Source organism: Ambystoma mexicanum, chromosome 5q, assembly GCF_040938575.1.
Source record: "Ambystoma mexicanum isolate Mex_15411 chromosome 5q, UKY_AmexF1_1, whole genome shotgun sequence".
Lineage (NCBI taxonomy): Eukaryota > Metazoa > Chordata > Amphibia > Caudata > Ambystomatidae > Ambystoma > Ambystoma mexicanum.
This window is the reverse complement of record NC_090933.1, coordinates 1,181,426,595-1,181,438,780: the sequence shown is the minus strand read 5'-3', so window position 1 is coordinate 1,181,438,780 and position 12,186 is coordinate 1,181,426,595. Positions and strand designations below refer to the sequence as shown.

General features: G+C 48.6%; 1 protein-coding gene across 1 annotated transcript in view; it reads left to right on the top strand.

Moving 5' to 3' along the window:
- COL22A1 (collagen type XXII alpha 1 chain) overlaps positions 1-12,186 on the top strand; it is a 1,250,061-nt gene that overhangs the window by 1,041,616 nt on the left and 196,259 nt on the right. The window contains exons 31-32 of the mRNA XM_069621676.1: positions 8,864-8,917; positions 9,870-9,911. Coding sequence (XP_069477777.1) covers positions 8,864-8,917; positions 9,870-9,911 — 96 coding nt within the window. The remainder of the gene's footprint in view (positions 1-8,863; positions 8,918-9,869; positions 9,912-12,186) is intronic.

The window sequence follows — 12,186 nt, the reverse complement described above, 5'->3', positions numbered from 1 at the left end:
ACCTTCAGTTTCCACATCCTGTGGTTCGGTCACCTCCTCCACAGGCTCAGTTGGGCCGTCCAATGACCCAAACAGTCCGGCTATCAGTGATTTCCAGGCCATCAGAGCTCATTCTCCTCCTCCCCCCATTGTCACACGCTTCTTGCCATGCCGTGGTTTCGGTTTCTGCCCATTTTTGCAAGTCCTTCCACCACACCTCTATCCTCGGCACATGGCATGACTTCCATCCCATGGCAATCCTCCTTTTTGCTAGCACATAAGCCAGGTCCCTTAGTTTGCTTTCGTGCCTGAGTTTCTGTGGTCTTGGGAACCCCACCAGCAGACAGGCCCACACCGTATCCACTACCATCTTGACGCCTCTTCCTTCTAGTTTCTCCTTTACACCCCTCCAGAACCTCTCTATGATCTGGCATGACCAGAACATATGCACCATGCCTGTGTTCTCTTCGTCACATTTGGGGCATGCTTGCCGACCTGCATTCTCAAACCTCGATATCCACCAAGGCGTCATGTAAGCCCTGTGTGTTATGTACAACTGTATCTGTTTGAGCCTCGCTTTTCTAGACACCTTCGTATGATACCCCTGCGCCCATTTCCACATCTCATCTCCCATTTGGGCCCCAACCTCCGTTTCCCAGTCCATTCTCAACTGCGTGACCTCTTTCCCCACTTTAGACAGCAACATCTCATACAGTCTGGAAATCTCATGACCCCCGTCAGCTATATCATATATCACGTCTATGGTGGCGTCCAATTCTTCCCCCAGCACAGTTTCAGGCCATGTTCTCTTAATCCTCTGTACCATTCTGTGGTACGTAATGTACTGGCCTTCATGCAACCCAGCTACTTCCCGTAGCCCCTCAAAAGTAACACTAGAGCCCTCCTGCCAGATGTCCCCCATCGTTGCCACCCTAGCCGGTTCCCAGTGGGTCTGGAGTATCAGTCGCAGCTGAGCGTCCGCCCCAGTCAATAATAACAATGGCATCTGCGGTGAGCATGGGGACTGGTCCCCCATCATTTGGCATGCCCTGCGCCACACCTTGCACCCTAGTAGCATCATTTTAGGGTGCCCCCCCATTTCCGCTCTGGGTGCCCACATGACTTCTTTCAGATAAAAAGGTGCACAATCCCGCCCCAGCAACCTGTTTTCGGAGGTCTCTTCATCAGATAGCCATTTGGCAACATACTGCAACTGGCTCGCCACATAGTACGCCTCGTAGTTGGGCAGCTTAATTCCCCCTTTGTCATGGAAGTTCTGAAGCTTCCCCAACACCACTCTGTTTTGCGTGCCATACCACAGAAAGTCCCTACACATGCTATTTAGTTTAGTGAAACCCCCCCCTAGGAATCAGTTATGGTATATTCCCAAAGTAATGTAGGAGCCTCGGCAGGACCACCATATTTAGCATCGCTCCCCGACCCATCATCGTCAGAGACAGCTTCGCCCAAAACTGCATGCACTTCTCGATGTTTCTAATGGCTACTTCTGTGTTACACTTGTGCTCCTCTTCCACAGTGTGGTATTTATTAATCCCCAAGTACCGAAACGTGCAAACCGCCCATGGCACTTGCAATACAGGTAATCGCTCCGATGGAATCCCCTTGTACCCCCTCAATGGGAACATGCTGGACTTCTGGGGATTCACTGCTATACCAGACAACACAGCATATCTCTCCATCACTTCGAGGATGTACTGGAGATTTTCTTCTGGGAATCGTAGGTACAGTAGCATGTCATCTGCGTATAGGGAAATCAGGTGCCGCTCCCCTTTCACCTCAATGCCTATAGTGTCATATTGTTGCCGCAGATAGATCGCAACAGGTTCCAGGGCCAGTATGTAGAGCATAGGAGACCACGGGCATCCCTGTCTAGTACCCCTGCTAAGCTGCCACCTCTCTGAAATCACAGATCCTGTCTTAACTCTAGCCAGCGGTTCACTGTACAAAATCTTCGCCCACCTCACATAGCCAGGCCCTAACCCATAGTGTTTCAGGGCCGCCAGCAGCCACGGCCACTTGACGGAGTCAAAGGCCTTGATCGCATCCAAGGACACGATTGCCATTTCCTCATCCCTTCCACTGCCAAACTCAATGATCCTCTGGAGTCGCCTATGATTATTGGTGATGTTTCTATGGGGGGCATAGCACGTTTGATCCGGATGTATTAACTTGCTAATGACACTCTTCAGTCTATTCGCCAGGACTGCAGTCAATATCTTGCCGTCTTGATTCAGCATCGACACAGGTCTAAAGGAGCCACAGCTACGCCCAGGTTTATTTGGTTTAGGGAGAGGTACTATGACAGCCTCTCTCAGTGACTCCGGTAAGCGGCCCATCTCGAATGCTTTGTTTATCATTTCTAGCAGCGGGGGAGGACCTCTTCTATATATACCTTATAAAATTCGCTTATGAGCCCATCTGTCCCTGGGGTCTTACGAGTAGGCAACTGCCTCACCACCTCCCCCAGTTCTTCCAGGGTAATCGGGGAGTCCAATTCCTCTCTTTCCTCCTCTCTCAACTTGGGCAGCCCCATATCCTCCAGCGTTTCCTCCATCATTACACGGCTGCTTTCCCCGTCTTCCCCGTATAACCCTTTATAGTAATCCACAAACGCTTGATTAACTCCCTCCTGGGTATCCTCTACGCTACCATCTTCCCTCTCTATAGTTCTAATTGTGGCTCTGGGGGTCTCGCTCTTATATAACCACGCCAAAAGTCTCCCCAGTTTATCGCCTCCCGCATGCTGTCTCTCTATGTACCTTTTATAATTAAGGTTACACAACCTCGCCCAATATTCCGCACATTTTTGATGTAGCTTAAGTATCAAATCTAGTTTCTCCACTGTATCATCCCCAGCTTTTAAGGCCTCTTTCAATTTTTCTTCCGTCTCCCTCAGTTCAGCCAAAACCCCCCCTGTAGGCCCTTGGATTTCGCCATGGCCGCCCCCTCATGACAACCTTAAATGCCTCCCATAATGTCCCTGCCGAGTCCACACTCCCAGTGTTGGTTTCAAAATAGTTTACTATCTCCTCCCGCAAGTCCTCTCTGAAGAAGGGGTCCCTCAACGCCTCTGCTCGTAGGCGCCATGTCGGGATCCTCACCCTCGGGGGGCAATATTGCCATGCAAGAATCAGGGGCGAGTGGTCCGAGAGGACCTTGGCCCTGTACTCTATGTATGCCATCTCCGCTATCATGTCAGGTGATGCAAAGACATAGTCCAGCCTCGTTGATAACTGCTGTGGGGCTGAGTAATGCGAATATTGCCTTTCCCCAGGGTGCCACACTCTTCATGCATCTTCCAGCCCAAAGTCATCAAGCAGTGTCTTCCCTGCCTGCAGGGGCCGGTCTATTTAATTTCCCATCCGATCTATCCACCCTCGGGTTCAGTACGCAGTTGAATTCTCCTCCCCAGATCACTGTGCTTCCCACACACACGCTCAGGTTCGCACTCAGTGTCCTAATGTACGCCGCTGTGTTCTGGTTGGGGGCGTACGTGTTAACAATACTTATCTCCCTGTTCTCTACCAATCCCTCAGCATAACCATCCTCCCGTCTGTCTCAGTCACCACTTGCAACCGCTGAAACAGGACATGTGGCGCTACCCATATAAGTACTCCTCTTGCGTAGGCCGAGTAAGACGAGCCCACCAACACCCCTTTCCACTTTCCCGCAACCATGTCCATCCTCTCACGTGTGAGGTGGGTTTCCTGCAGCAATGCAATGTCTATTTTCTGCCTGCGCAGATACAGCATAACCTTGTTCCTTTTTAAATAGCTGTTAAGCCCCCACACATTCCATGTGAGTATTTTAAGGTCCCCCATGGCCTGGTATAGTCCCGTTCCCTCCACCCCAGGTATCGTTTAGTTTCAAGTTCCAATCCAATCCATATAGGCCCGCATCCCATTCTAAAACCCCTTTAACCAAAAAAAAAACAAACTTCCCGTTCCCTCTCCCCCCAGCTTCCCATCCCTTCCCCAACACTCTCCCCCCCAACTGTTGCCCAGCTCCATCCCTGGATCTCAGGCTCACCCGCATCTAGCTCTTTCCGGCTTTCGCCTGTACTCGAAGCTCCGCAGGGTGAGGCCGCCCTAGTGGCCAACCTACTACAACTACAGCTATAGTTCGGGGGGTAGGGTACTTCCGCCCTGCGCTCCAATAGCACATCAATTAACTACACATTGCCAAACAATTTAAATATATGTAACTGCCACTATATTCCAGTCCATCAAGTCTCTCACAATCAGCAATATGTAATCGAACATCAGCCTCTTACAGACAGGCCCATCGTTCTTAGCCTTCGCCTCGGCGCCCTCGGGAAGTTCGCTCACCGCCCTAGCAGTATGCATACTGTGTCTGAGTCACTTTTCGCGTCCATTTTGTGTCTCTTCTGTGACTTGATCCGGGCAGCCCTGCAGATCCAGCCATATTGTTGCTTCTTCCGGAGTGTTAAAAAAATGCAATTTGCCCTTATGTACGACCTTCAGTTTCACAGGGTACAGCAGCATATATTTTATCCCAGCAGCCCGTAGCCTCCTTTTGATAGTTACATAGCTGTACCGCTGCCTTTGAACTAGCATAGTATAGTCCGGGTATGCCGTGATAGTACTCGAGGCCCTCTCAATTGTTCCGCCTTTCCAAAAATATTCCAATATTTTCTCGCGGTCTTTATAGTTCAGTATTTTAGCAATTATCGCTTGTGGAGGGGCTCCTGGTCTCAGCTTCCTCATAAGGGCCCTATGTGCGCGCTCCACCGCAAAACCCTGCGAGAGTGTACCGGCCCCAATTGCTTGTAGGAGTATGTTCTCAATGTAATCAGTCGGGTCCTGGCCTTCTTCGCCTTCTGGCAAGCCCACCACACGACTATTGTTTCTCCTCGCTCTCCCATCTGCTTCTTCTGCTCGAGACTCCAAGTTGGCCACTTGTTGTTTAAGGACATGGATCTCCTTTGCATTGTTGGTGCTGGTGTCCGTGTTAGATTTCACTGCACCCTCCAGGTAGCTTGTGCGTTCCACCAGTCCCCTGACATCTTGTCTCAGCAGGGAGACTTCGATGCCCACTGCTTCGATTTTAGCTTCCAGGGAAGTGCGTAGGTCCATCATCGCAACCCCCCAAGATTCTTTCAGCTCCGTGATGGCTTCTAAAATCTGATGATTATCAGCCACTGTGGCGCCCTCAGCCTGTGCCACAGGGCCTTTGGTTGCGCTGGCCGCAGGAGACTGCTGTGTTTTCGCAAAAATATCCATCATGGGTTGTTTGTTCTTATTCTTGCCCACGGCCCCTCGCTCTGCCATATTCCATTCTCCGTTGGGTCTCCCTAGCGTCCGAGTGTCTTCCCAATTGTAATTTCCGCTCTTCACCGACCGTCGTGGTGATCTCAAGGCAGTCGCAACATCCCCTCACCGCTGCTAGTTGCTGATCAATGCCGAGCGAGCGCCGCTCGTGCTTGTTCTGGTACGGCCTGCATTTTCACACCTCTGTTGCCCTCGGGCCCCTGCCGTCCGGGCCAGCCCCCAAGCCTCCACGACCCAAGGCCCACAGCCACCAGGGGTTTTGTTCCGTCTTCACCTTGCCATTGCCGTTCTTTCCCGGTGGCCGCCGCCTCTATTCGTCCTCTTCAGGTATCCCAGTGTCGTTTTCTTTGTTGTCGGCCATCTTGTGTGTCAATGGACCGAACTGCCGCCGTCGTTCGTCGAGCAATTCCTCCAGACTCCCGCTTACGATTCTCTCGATCTTTACACAAGGAGCAGAGCATACATTCCTGTGCGTGTGTGATCAATTCTGGAACCTGTGGCGCATTGTGCTGATCACAGAAATCCCTTTGAAGTCAGAGGATATGGGGAAAAGGTGGATATAGTAGCCACAGTGGAGAGGTAGGTTAAGGGGGGGGTTACACCATAATGGCTTCTGCTAGGCCTCTTTCCAATACCCTGCTCTCCCCACAGACAAATGACTGGGTATGATGTCAGAAGGCAAAATGACACGTGTTCCAGCAGCTTTCACTGGGCCCCTGACAACATGCTTGCTTTGAACCAATCCCTTGTAACATTGTGTGGTTATAAAGAGAGGAATACCTCTCCTTAGTTGATTCATCTTAGCATCTGTATAAGAAGAAGAGGGATTCACTGGAACTCTGGTGGGAATATATTATGTTTCTACGTCCTCTGGCAGACAGGTGAAGACAGAGGAACTATATGACCCCTAACTATCCCCAGGGACAAATGAGGGTGACGCAGATGTAGAATTAGGCCTTTCTGCTGCTTGTGCACTAGAGCCAGGATTCTCATTAGTATGTGAATGGCCCCTGGCAAGGGATCTCCATGGAATGATAGAGTGAATCAATGGATCGAAGGGAAACAATTAGCTGTGTCCATAGGCAATGCCATGTTACCTTTTGCCATATTTGGTGAGCTCTGACATCAACAATGATTCATATAATCATAATGTTATTTATAGAGTATTTGTAGACCCTCTAATAGGCACCTGGCAATTGGGCGGAATGAAAAAGAGAGGACACGTGGAGAAATTAGTAGTTCAAAAGGAAATAACACACCTTAAGAACAAGAACCATGCTAACAGCCTGAACAAAGTTCAATTGGTCCTTCAAAACTAAAGTTCCATAGGTTCATTATTGAACAGATTGGGCACCGGCAGCCTACTGCTAAATGGTATGTTGCTGAAGGAGGCAAACAAGACAGACATATACCCTGCACGAGTGGCTTGCTTGCAGCTGGATAGAAACGTTGCATGCCAACTGGGTCAGTCAGGCAACCCACAGTCCCTGATGAGCCCAACTGATGGACGGGGTAGCAGTGATTCAGGTAACTGCAGCCAGCTGGATGGAACACATCCCCTTCAATGGCATTGGTTTGTAACTCCCAAACAACACTACAAAGCACAAGGGTAAATCTCTGTGGGGTCCACAGGCCCAGTACTCAGGCTGTGATGCTTAATGGCTCCTGTGACATCCATGATGAAGACCCAACAATCTCCCACTCTTTCCTTAGCACTGCGAAGGCTGTCAGAACAGCAGCTCAAGTCCACACTCTCTCTCTCTCTCTCTCTCTCTCTCTCTCTCTCTCTCTCTCTCTCTCTCTCTCTCTCTCACACTCTCTCTCTCTCTCTCACACTCTCTCTCTCTCTCTCTCTCTCTCACACTCTCTCTCTCTCACACTCTCTCTCACACTCTCTCTCTCTCTCTCTCTCTCTCTCTCTCTCACTCTCTCTCACACTCTCTCTCACTCTCTCTCTCTCTCACATTCTCTCTCTCTCTCTCTCTCTCTCTCTCTCTCTCTCTCTCTCTCTCTCTCTCTCTGATCTAATGGAAATGGTTGTGAGGGAAGTGAGGGCAGTGTCTGAAGGTGTTTTTTTCTGTTTGGGGACAGTGGGAATGTTGAACGGGACAACAGGGATGCAGGTGATAAACAGAGAGAGCTGCGATAACAGTCACCTGCAAACACTTTCGTTCAGCTACTGCAGCCTACTTAAACTGGGATCTTCAGGCTCAGTGGGATTTGAACTTCGTTCTTATTTCCCTCATAAGGAAGACATTCTGCCCTCCAGCTTCGTAAGACCTTTACCATCTCTACTGGAAAGGTGATTTCCTAGTCACGTGCACTTCTGCCAACAGGGTGATCTACTTGCAGGCTTTAGGTTGTAATGGGCAGTATATTGTATTGATATGTAAGCACACATGAAACATTGATGAACCTGATACCAAAGTAGCTTCTCGAAATATCAAGAAATTGCCTGGGTTCATCAAACTGTTGTAATCAAGGGTATTTTATAATGTGACATATGGAATGGGGGTTTAAGGCCATTAGCACCCTGGTCTACCAAAGCGGTAACCCCCGGGTGCTAACAAAATTAAAAGGATTTTCCTTCGTTCAACGAGACACCGCACACGTCACGTTGAACGAAGGAAAATCCTTTACAAAGATGGCCGCCATGGAAAGGAAAGGGGGCTCCGTACATCGTGGCCTGCGGGAGGCAAGTGCAAGGCGCCAATGTGGCAGTGTCACTCCCTGCGACTGGAAAAAAGGAAAGCATGGGGGATATAAAAAAGAAATAAGAGGATGAAGGGTGGGAGGAAGATTGAAGTGGGAGGATGTCTATGGGATGCAATGCAGGTAACAGGGTAGGGTGCCTTTACAAAATATTAAGGATGTCTGAGTGAGGTAAACCAGTGGAAGAGGGGGTTGGGTAATGGGCCGTGCAGAAAGACTAAGAAAGTGACACATGGGGGTAATTACGACCCTGGCGTTAAGGGTTTAACAGCGCTGTAAAAGGTGTTGGCGCCGTTAAACCCTTAACGCCTGATTACGAGGTCCCTTTGCGGGACCCGACCTTAACGGCTGGTTTTACCAGCCGTTAAAATAGGGTGCCGCAAAGGGACCTCGGTGCTAATTACGTTACCGCAAATTGCGGTACCGTACTTAGCACCTTCCCCAGTGCCATTATGCCCTATGGGGCGAAAATGGGAATGGGGAAGGGCCATGGTGAAATGAGGAAATACCGCCCCGCCAACCTTGGAATGGGGCGGTATTTCCCCATTCCACCATGGCGGACTCGTTACAACACCGGCACCAACCATGGTGCTAATAGCGCCATGGTTTAGCGCCGGGGTTGTAATGAGGGCCATGGTCCTAATGCTACAGCATGTGTTAATAGACAGATTTACATATGGAACACACCGGTATTTTCTGGGTATCCTCTGTCTACAGGTAACAGTGGTTTCTCCCATTAACAGGATGCTATTTCTTTGCTATTTTCGGCACCCTGCATTATCAATCAGATCGTTTGTTAAACGTGAATTTGAATAGACAAACCTGAAATATTATCTCTGTTTTCTCTCCCATGTGTGAAGGGCGACTCCGGGACACCAGGAATTGATGGATTGCATGGAGAAAAGGGTGCAAAGGTAGGCGTTTTTGCTTTCTTTATGCATTTCTACAGAGAGCATGGTCTCTGCGGTGGTAGAGGCCACGAATAGATAGAGGAACAGTCCATATTTCTTTTTACAAGGGTTCAGATTCCCCAGGCACCTCCATTAAGCAGAGTTCTGTGGTGGTGGCTGGTGAGTGCACAAGGAGGCACAACTCATACAACGCCCTGCTTATCAACGCATTCATAAATAGAGCTGTTACAGCTCAGACCTCCCTGTAGACACTTTGCACCAGTGCAATTGTAATTTTGCACGGTGCAAGATATTGAATAAACATTGCACAGTGCAAATGCATATTCTTTCAATGCATGTTTGTACAAGGCAGTGTTTGCCTTAATGCTAATTCCATACACCATTACCAGTAGAACACGCATTGCATGTTGATGCTCTGCAAGAATACCTTTTTTTTGTATTAGAGCAGTTTGTGCTATAGAGCTAATACTGCTCACTTGTGTACACATACCAGCGCACTATTTGGGTAATTCAGTCTCTTGGCTCCAAATGTCCCTCCATCAAAACACCAAGTGAGTCACACCCTACGAGGATCAACATAATAGTAAAGTATAGTAATGGAGCCATGGGTGACGTGATGGAAGATTGAGTGTGAGTGGGAGCTTCCCAAAGGCGAATTTAACTTCCTTTAATTGACAGTTTTAATATCAACCTTCACAAGCATTCTGTGATGAGAGTTTCCTCAATTCTATATGTGCCTGTCCCTCGCTCTTGATTCTCTGCCGTACCTCTTTTGTACCCCAACTCCTTTTGTTTGTTTCTTTGCATTTCACATATCTGAAAGATATCAGGACGATTCAATAAAACAGGTTGACCATTTAACCTGAAATACACGCACGTGCAATATGCAAATGTTCGTTTGTTTTTTGTGTACGTGTGTGTTTGTGTTAATACTATGCTTGTGTTTCCCACTCAGGGTGAACTCGGTCCTGTAGGTCCTCCCGGCGCACCTGGAAAAGTAAGTAATGAAGCCACCTGATGTTGTGAACATTGGACTGTTTTAATGTTCAGACTCTGTAAATCACATACAATCTGCTGGTATGTAACATGGCTGGCTCTATGCAACACTGCTCTCACATGTCTCATTAGAACGGTGTAAAGGTGATGCCTTGAAGAGTTGGGATTATATTAACCTGGAGAACAGGGCGGGTGGTGGTCACACCTTCCCTTCATCACACTTCTACAATTCCACAGAGACGTCATATGAAGTAAAACAAGAACATCTTTACAACTGTTAATGCACCTAACAAAATGAATAAGACCACTTATGAAAATGTGATTTTACAAATTCTCACTATATCGAAAAAAAAGGTAAATCTCTGAATATAAGCCATGCCTGCTTGTATCATGGTGATTTAAAGAATGCACAATTATAAACCACAGCAATCTGATATCACACCAGTGTCAGCTCTGTGAGCAGGTCTTAGATGTGACTGGGCTGATGTGTATTGACACCTAGACTGAATGACTCCACTGGTGCCTTGTGGAACAAAGGGCAGAACACTGCCACATTTAATACTCTAGTAGAAAGGGACACCCCTTCCCCTAGGGCATATAATCCTCACTCAGGCGGTCCCCTGCATACAGTGTGTAAGAGAATACATGGATATGACCAAGTGAGACTCACACCAGGGTGTCGATGCCTGGAATGCTTTTCAAGCCAGAATACATGAGAAGGGGGTTGTGTTAGAGTAGCTAGCCAGAGAAGAAATGTAGGCCTGGAGAGGGGTTCCACCATCTTGCTTTCTGCTCCTGTTCCTGTTCACTCTATTTCCTGCAAACAAGGCACACTCTAAGTGTGATGTGATAAGGCAAAGGGCACATGTAACAACACCAGGGATTGAACCCCCAACAGCAGGCTTGCTTTGCATCAATCCCTTTTGACATGTGATTCATTCCTGAACAGGAAGAACAAAAATAACACAACTGTGGAGCACTGTTGTGAGTGCAGTTCACTCCCCTGAACTCTTAGGAAGAACAAGAAGAATGCACCTTCGGACCTCTGCTGTGTTAGAAAGACTGAGAGGTGAAGACAGAAGGCATCCAAGGCTGACAGAAGCTCTGTTCCCTAACAGTCCCCAGGAGCATTGGAGGTAGACTGCTGTCGGACCAAGGCCCCACTGTGGCTGCAATGGAATCATGACCCTGTCACCGGAGGTGAAGAAACCCCTGTAGGTACTAGGCAAGCTCCCTCAAACGGGAGAGCATGAGCAGAACACACCTTGTTAAGGGGACCCTGGATTGGAACTCCCAGCAAACCAAACATCCAAGAGCAACTGGAATCCCGTGTCACTGAAATGAGCTGTCCCTGACCTGCTTTGACTGTGCTCACCTGTGGTGCTGTTTTGAACAGTTCACAAACTTGAAGCTGATTATGTGTGCCTTTGAGCTGTCTCGACAGCATCTTCCACTAGTGAAGGTCACCGCTGACACAAGTGCCAGCTCAGCGCTGTGGAAGCATCCAACTCGCCACATCACGAGAATCACATTGATCCAACAGAACCTTGTCTCAACCCAACACGTCCTTCAACACAACCCACTGGAACCCATTGTGTCACACACCAACCCGACCAAGCAGAAGCATAATTTCCACACAACTGCCAATTCAAACCACTTGTAACTTTTGGACTTGCATTGTCTCAGATGACGAATACAACCACTAAGAGCCCCATCACCATGTAGTCCCGATGCCAACTCACCACTGGATCAACAAGACTCAATCGATTTTGAGACAGGCTCACTTGCTGGAAAGCACATAGAAGGCTTGCTTGATGTTTCCTAGGACCAAGACAAATAAATAAGATACTGTGTAGGGGCCATGTCCCCACAGTTCACTTTTGGGCACAGAGTGACTTTTAAGCCCCTCTTCTGTAGCTTTTTTCTTGGAAGATATTTTCTTGTACAGTGACATTGTGCCATTTTAGTCCCTGGACACCCATGCTCATCTACCCACAGTGCTATCCTACAACAGCTTTCATTGTCTGTGTTTCTTTACAGGGATGGCTTTGTGCTTGTGGTTTTAGTTATTGTCTTTTTATTATTTAATTATAAATGTATATTTGTTTAGAACCTGGGTACGCGCCTCTTTAAAGGAGGAGGAACTGCGGGCTAAGAAGAGCGGAGGAGCGGGCTGCCAAACTGGGGGCATTGGGGCTGTGCCGAGGAGCGCCCCATGACCCGGAATACCGCCCCTGCTCTTTGGGAGCATGTTGGAGCGGCCCCGCGAGCCAGGC